This window comes from Oncorhynchus kisutch, linkage group LG10, assembly GCF_002021735.2.
Source record: "Oncorhynchus kisutch isolate 150728-3 linkage group LG10, Okis_V2, whole genome shotgun sequence".
NCBI lineage: Eukaryota > Metazoa > Chordata > Actinopteri > Salmoniformes > Salmonidae > Oncorhynchus > Oncorhynchus kisutch.
In genome coordinates, this window is record NC_034183.2 from 62560854 (window position 1) to 62569187 (window position 8334).

Consider the following 8334-nt stretch of genomic DNA (forward strand, 5'->3'; position numbering starts at 1 on the left):
TAACATGTGTTTACTGCTGCATTGAAAAGAGATGCCTTCTCTGTGCTGTTTTCACTGCAGTGTCACAGCATCTGTCGTGTATGTAACATACGTTCTAACCTGTAACTCTATGAAATGTGCCAGCTCTGGAGAAAGTTTTCACATCATCTGGTAAAGGTCAAAAGTAGGATGATCATCACATCCTCCCAGTGAGTTGTTAAAAAGATTCAGACACTCGGTTTAGCAGCTCGTACATAACCTGTGGTCGATTGTCAGCTTAATCCATTGTTTGTCATATTGATGTAGTCGATGTTAATAGAGTAATGAAATCAAGTCAAAGGCTGTCACCTGTGATGTATGAGGTCATTGGTTCTAATATGAAGCAGCTCATAATGAAGCCGTTCACAGTGACCTTAATGAATACGTCAGCTTTGATTAACGGTAAACCGTTGCAGTACTATTATAGCTGTGGTGTTAGAGGTCTAAAGCCGATGGTGTGTGATTCCCCTTCTGCAGGTGGAGCCATATCTGCCCTATGAGTACACCTGTGAGGGGATGCTGGAGAGAGTGCATGCTTACATCCAGAACCAGGTGGGTTTGTGTTGCATACACCGGCCAACCTCATCCACATTTATTTATGCACAGGCAAGATGAAGTCACACTTTACTGTATACAAATAAAAGAGCTAATTTATACACACACACAGTCCTGTTTAACTAACCATGTGGGGACACACAATTCAGTCCATTCAAAATCTTATTTTCCCTAACCCTAGCTCCAAACCCTGAACCTAATTCTAACATTTGACCTTGTGGGGTTAAACAAAATGTCCCCAGTTGGTCAAATGTTTGTTTGTTTACTTTTCTTGTGGTTAAACACATCCACAACCACACACACACTATATTTCTTTGCACAATTATACACATTGTCATGCTCCAGAATGTTCATCATGCTGAGATGATTTGTGCGGTGCACCGAGGGGCCTGTCTGCCAGTCTGGTTAAGGCCGTGGGAGAAAAGGGGAAATAGGGTGGCCTATGCCCAGCTCTGATCCACTCCCCCATCTGCCCATCACACACAGAGTAGTGTGCTCAGTGGGCTGTGACTGACTGAGACTGCCCGCCTGGTATGTACGAGACCAGACTCCCAATCAGCGACAACCCTTCTATCCTCCTCCGTGGGCAGCACTGACCCCCATGATCCTCACGGATTCTTTATTTCCAATTTTTATACTGCTTTCTCATGACACACACACAGACTCCGGATGAGGTGGGTGACAGCTCGCCCTGTTTTCCTGTTGAGCAGTAGCCCAGGGCTGGGGGGCTGTGGAGTGGAGGAGGCCTGGTTATTGCAGCAGGGTGCTGGGAGCCTGTTTAATAAACCGGGCTGGGGGTCAGAGGAAGATGTCGCAGAAATATTATTACCTGTCCTTATGAATAGGACCGACTGGGGGAGGTGCTCTCCCATGTTGATTCCTGCCTGAAACTCATTTGATTATTGGTGGCATAACTGTATTATAGACATGACGATAGTTCAGTGTTAAATTCATATCTCCCTACCATCATATCTAAGCCAATATGACACCAATCTCAATGAAAATTCGCAAATCAACTTGATTGAAGGTACTCAACACACTCCCCGCCTCTTGTCATGAGCCATTACTGAGAACCACATAGCAGAGTATTTCTTGCGCCTACCTAGCTACAATTCTAGACGTCGAGTTAAACGAGACTATAGCGTCTATAAAGCGACCATCGGGATTTAAAAAATGCCAGATTGACTGAATGTGTAGATGTAACAGTTTTGTCCATTTATAATTTATCCTCTCACGTGCTCATTTCTGTCCGTTAAGTGCCAAAGATGCTACCTTTTTGTAGCATTTCTGAAAGAATATGTAAGCTTTGCAAATCCATGCTTGCTAGCATCAGAGAAACTCATCAGTTTAATATCCATAATACTTTCCAGGACACTCTTACACAGTGCCAAACTAACTACTCTGCCAAGTGTTGGATATTTTTCAACTCTGTCGTGCACACCTGTGTGAAGCTAGCCACAATAGTGGAATTTGCGGTTCACCTTCAAAATAAAAGCCCCCATTGAAAATGATTCAAACTGATACAAATAGTGGTTGAGATGTTGAACAGCCCTTAGCTGTGGTATATTGGCCATATACCCCCCCGGGCCTTATTACTTAATTATGTTGTATAATAATGTTGCATAATCACCTTCCAGTGTAAAAACCTTGGAATTTAAAAACAAGATTTTTATTGAAAATAGGCATTGGTCTGAAGCTGAAAAAATAAAGGAAATTCCCATGACCACCACATTGCCAATATCACCCATGCTCTACCTAGGGTTTCCAGCACACAGCTTCTACCTTCTACAGTAGCTATGTTGTTCTTCAAACTATGTGTAGGCAGGTTGCTTCGGATTCATACTCTTCAGATGGATAATGGACTTTACAGTGTCCTGCTATCAAAATTATGTATACCGGTATGTGTGTATATACAGTACCAGTCAAAAGTTCTGACACACCTACTCATTCATGGGGTTTTCTTCTTCTGGGGTTTTTACAATGTAGAAAATAATGAAATAACCAATGGGATCACGTTGTAAACTGAAGTGTTAATCAAATCAAAATATATTTTAGATTCTCGATGACAGCTTTGCATACTCTTGGCATTCTCTCAACCAGCTTCACCTGGAATGCTTTTCCAACATTCTTGGAGTTCTCACATATGCAGAGCACTTGTTGGCTACTTTTCTTTCACATTTTGGTCTAACTCATCCCAATTGGGTGGAGGTTGGGTCATTGTGGAAACCAGGTCATCTGATGCAGCACTCCATGACTCACGTTCTTAGTCAAACAGCCCTTACACAGCCTGGAGGTGTCTTGGGTCATTGTCCTGTTGAAAAACAAATGATAGTCCCCCTCAACACAAACCAGATGGGATGGCATATCGCTGCAGAATGCTATGGTAGCCATGCAGGTTAAGTGTGCCATGAATTCAAAATAAATCAGACAGTGTCACCAGCAAAGCACCATCACACCTCCTCTTCCATGCTTCACTGGGGGAACCACACATGCAGAGATCATCTGTTCACCTACTCTGTGTCTCACAAAGACATGGCGGCTGGAAACAAAAATCGCAAATTTAGACTCATCAGACCAAAGGCCAGATTTGCACCAGTCTAATGTCCATTGATCGTGTTTCTTGGCCAAAGCAAGCCGCTTCTTCTTATTGGTGTCCTTTAGTAGTGGTTTCTTTGCAGCAATTCAACCATGAAGGCCTGATTCACCTAGTCTCATCTGAACAGTTGATGTTGAGATGTGTCTGTTACTTGAACGCTGAAGCATTTATTTGGGCTGCAATCTGAGGTGCAGTTAACTCTGATGAACTTATCCTCTGCAGCAGAGGTAACTCTGGGTCTTCCTTTCCTGTGGCGGTCCTCATGAGAGCCAGTTTCCTCATAGCGCTTGATGTTTTTTGTGACTGCACTTGGAGAAACTTTAAAAGTAATTATTTTTACGTATTGACTGACCTTCATGTCTTGTAATGATGAACTGTCGTTTCTCTTTGCTTATTTGAGCTGTTCTTGCCATAATATGGACTTGGTCCTTTACCAAATAGGGCTATCTTCTGTATACCACTCCTTCCTTGTCACAACACAACTGATTGACTCAAACACATTAAGAAGGAAAGAAATTCCACAAATTAACAACGCACACCTGTTAATTGAAATGTATTCCAGGTGACTATCTCATGAGCTGGTTGAGAGAATGCCAATAGTGTTCAAAGCTGTCAAGGTAAAGGGTGGCTACTTTGAAGAATCTCAAATGTAAATATAAATAAATAAATAAAATATATTTAGATTTGTTTACTGCATGAGTTATTTCCTGGTTTTGATGTCTTCACTATTATTTTACTTGTGTAGAAAATAGTCAAAATAAAGAAACCCTTGAATGAGTAGGTGTGTCCAAACTTTGACTCGTACTGTATTATATTATTCCAGGAGGCTGGAAGGTAATGTGTATGTCATAAGAGCTATGGTGATGCTGCTTTTATTATTCTGTCTAGATCAGAACCCATCAGAATGTATAACTAATGAATGAATGTATAGTTCACAGCTGAATTAATAAAACAAAATATATATACTGTCACACACAGGTGCAGTGAAATGTGTTGTTTTACAGGGTCAGCCATATTAGTACAGCCCACCTGGAGCAAATTAGGGTTAAGCCTTGCTCAATGGCACCGACAGTTTTTTTTGTTGGCTCTGGCTCAACGCTCTAACCACGAGGCTACCTGCCACTTCAATGCTGGATGTAGGCTACAGTAGAATTGACCGATGAATGTAATGCTGAATAGCCAGATTAACTAACTACACAATAGCCAGATTGTGTAGTTATTCTGTTGTATTGTACTCGGCAGGAATTCTGTGCACCCGAAGCTCCATTTCCCTCAGCGAATACCTCCAGCAGTTGGCCAGGCAGCCCCCCCAGCCCCTTTGTCCTGCTGCCCAACTCTAGTGCTCTGGCCTGGGCCTCCAACATCAGCACTCCCCCCTCCTGGCCCCCGCTTAGCGCCCTGAGGCTGCTGGCCTCCCTGGAGGGCCAGTCATGTATAGATGCGTGCCAGAGCGCAGGCCTGATCTGTGAGCCCGCCTTCTACCGCTTCATCAATATCAAAGAGGCCTTCAGCGGGTGAGCTGCTGCTGCTGCCTCCCTCCTCCACCACCATGTGATGACGCCACCATCTGTTACACAACATTACATCTTGTAATTTAGCAGATTCTGTTATACAGCACGATCACTGAAGAAACAAACATCTTAAATTCTTCTGAATATCCTCCCTCATTCTAATGCACTACCCAATGTGCTTTGGTGTAATGATGTTGATAATGATATTGATAATGATATTGATAATGATATTGATAATGATAGCCATTTATGAAGCCTTTTTTAATATAATGTAAATCACATGACTTAATATGATAATGATATATAAAGAAATGTTTCTCTGGTGTCTCCACCCAGGCTGGAGGTGCAGTGTGATGGGGTGGAGGCTGAGATCAACCACATCTTCCCAGCCTTCTCAGTGGAGAGTAGTGAGTGTGGCCTCCAGAAAGACCCTCTGCTGTTCAGCTGTGCCGGGGCCAACAACAAGTACCACCGCCTCTGTCCCTGCAGGGACTACCGTAAAGGCCAGGTGGCGCTGTGCAGGGACTGCTTATGACTGTGACCAGCACCTGGGGGAAGATGACCTGCCACCCTTCCCTCAGCCTTGGCCATCCCAGGGGCCATTTCTATAGGTGGGAGGGACACTGAGGAGGATGGCCCTGCTGGAGGTCACTGTGGGTGACACAGAGGTACCAGTAGGGTCAGTCGCCATGGGGTAGAGGAGCAGCTGTACAAAAGATCACTGCTGGTATCATTATAGCACAGGGCGGAATGCTTCACGGAACTGGACAACCGGATAATGTTAAAGTGAGAAAAATGAGACTCCCTACCTGCTCCAGAGGCTCAGTGCATTGGCAATTCTGAAATTACTAGAATACCCGGTCGCCAAACCCACAAATGGCTGCCAAACAAGACGTGTGGCTGACATAATGCATCTCAGGGAAATGCATGATTGTACTGTTCCCTGCTAAAGTGATGACGCTGCTATAAGGTGAACGTTTTACAATAGTCTTTATGGACTACATTGGGTCCAACAACAGGAATGTTAGGGGGGTGGAGTTATGAGGAACACATAAATGAGGGGATTCTAAATGATATCCCTGATAATTGTACTGCAATGCTATAGTTGCTAATATCTGCATTGCTTCAAGTGACATGCAGATACTGTATGGAATGTAATGTTCTGTGAAATACTTTGATCATAATGCAGTTGGGAAATTTGTACAGTAGATGCACTACTAGATGTAATATTTAGTATATTTGTACATACAAATGTTGATTAATAAAAAAGACAATTGAAACATTCTGGTACAACTCTAAAACAAGTTTAAGAGTCAGGTTACGTCTTGAGACATGCATGAGTCTGTAGATTTAGAAAAGCAATTGAGTGTAAAGCTGTCATCTATCTTTTTTGGTCAATTTCACAAAGCCAAATGGAAGAGAATGTTCTAATGACTTCTTTCAGAGTTGGTGATTTCTCTGCAGGCACTGTTGGCTTGGACTCATTTAGTTCATGGAGTGGTGCCTAAATACCCACAGACAATTCGTGAGTAGGTTGCCAGAGTGGGTGTAAGGCTGCATTTAGATGGTGCAGATCTTAGTGAGTTCTGTTGGGACGGAGAGTAGTGTTGCCTTCTCCATGGCTCTAGGTGCAATAGATCCCACCTCTCACTCATCTCACCACAACCAGCAGCTCTACAGTTCTTTGCTATCTTGGTCTGTCCGGCTTCAGGATTTTGTTTTGTAGACACCAATGATTTACTGAAGTAACCATCGAACACAAACTTATACACTCCACAGTTGCCATACCCCAATACCATGATGAGACCCAGTAAAGTGAGTTTGCAGGGGAGCCGATCCATGAGGGAGATTGAGCTGGAGGTAGATGTTGAGAAAGCACATATACTGTAGACAATCATTCAATTATCCCTTTGCAACCAACAGGGTTGATAGCTCTCATCAACATTTCCCATTCCCTGACCTGGGTGTAAAATGACCGTCATCATTCACTTGTTGAGGCTACCAATAATGTACTCGTATTCATTTACATAGATTTTGATATAGAGGCACCAATATGGATTTAGTGAAGGAAACAGAGACATTTCTATAACATCTGATGTGAATTTTACAAATCTTTCACTGGTATAGACAAGTAGATCACTCTTTCATAAACACATGGAAGACACTCAAACACATGACTGAATCTATCATTTCAGAGAATGACATTAACCGACACATCAGACAATCTGCTCTGATGACTAAACAAAGTTTAGTTCCAAACTCCTGTTTGTCCTCCCACGGTCTTCTCCCTCCTGTGGTTGTCCTGATTAAGATGCCATTGCCAGGTTGTGTATCACTCCTCTCTGGAGGTAACAGAGCCTCGCAATCTCTGCAGGGGGAAAATAGAGATGGTATAAATGAGAAAGATGAACCTACCTTCAGGCCTGAAGAGAGAGAGAGGGAGGATGTCTACAGGCAAACCTGCAAGCTCCAACTTCAAACAGCCGTCTACCATACAGGGTTCCTATGGGAACCAGGCCATTCATAGTCCTGAGAGCTATATCAAACTTACCTCTAACGGTCTGTGCCAACGTCATGTCTGCACAAGTTTTTTGTGGTAGTCCATCCAGATATTAAAAAGGAAAATGTATCATTCTGTCCAACAGTGTAAATTGTATTAATGGAATGGTGAGACGTGCATTCTGAAGTGCATTTCAATCTGCAATGAGAAACTTTCCAATTAGGTCTTTCTTTCTTCCTTGAATGTTTTGTCCAGTAGATATCTACTACTGACTCACAACTACAGTACACTGCATTGTTGAGTATTGGTGTGGCATATTGTACATTGTTTTTGTTACATGATTTAGGCGAGGTGATTTGGGATTTAATGAAAACATTTTATAGTGCCAGAATTAATCTGCCAACTTTTTCTACCACACTAGCCTGACATGCACAAAATGGCTGAGATGACGTGAAAGACATTCTCATCATACCTGCTCCAGAAATGCTGAACACTTTTAGCCAAGATAAGATACGTTTTAATGAGATATGTTGAGAGAAGATGATTGGAATTTGCCAGCTTAATGAAGGTGCTTATACTCCATTGTCACCGGAGTTTAATGGAGAGACACATTTAAGACCATTCTAATGATAATTTTCCTGTCTGTGAACTCAAGTTGAACTTTAGCTTGAAAAAGCACAGGCACAGGAGTGAGAACTGAAGGATGGCGAGGAGGAGAGAGATGAGAACGGGGCGAGGGAGGTGATGAGCTTTTCCTGTTCCAACTAACTTTGAACCTAAATTCAATGACATGGTGATATTTCTTGTTTGAGTTCACATTGAATTCATGTTAGTTGACAATTCAACCAAATGTAAATCAAAACTAGACTGACTGACATCTGTGCCCAGTGGGGAGGCACTCCCTTCGCTCAACCATCCTTTTGATTGAGATGCTAATCTGAGGTCCTGAAAAACCCAATCCCCTCACACTACCATTGCCAATGACATAACTATTACAGACCATAGATGTTTCTCTAATGCTGCAGGTAATAGCCAGGTCACATTCCCCAGCTGGTGTAACTCCACCATGTGTTAAGCAGCGGTCTAACTGTGACTTTGCGAGGTGAAAGTGGACTGAAGAAGCAGAGAGGTCTATAATGTATTATCTCATAAGC

The 8334-nt window shown here is 42.7% G+C and overlaps 1 protein-coding gene across 6 annotated transcripts in view; it reads left to right on the forward strand.

The window, feature by feature from the left end:
* Positions 1 to 5962, forward strand: part of LOC109897382 (alpha-1,6-mannosylglycoprotein 6-beta-N-acetylglucosaminyltransferase B) — a 76166-nt gene extending 70204 nt beyond the window's left edge. For 3 of the 6 annotated variants that reach the window (XM_031834614.1, XM_031834615.1, XM_031834616.1), the window contains 3 exons: positions 496 to 570; positions 4412 to 4683; positions 5017 to 5215. In XM_031834614.1, coding sequence (XP_031690474.1) covers positions 496 to 570; positions 4412 to 4683; positions 5017 to 5215 — 546 coding nt within the window. Of the gene's footprint in view, positions 1 to 495; positions 571 to 4411; positions 4684 to 5016 lie in introns of all 6 variants that reach the window. The other 3 variants (XM_031834613.1, XM_031834617.1, XM_031834618.1) reach the window with 1 other exon arrangement.
* The last annotated feature ends 2372 nt before the right edge of the window (positions 5963 to 8334 follow it).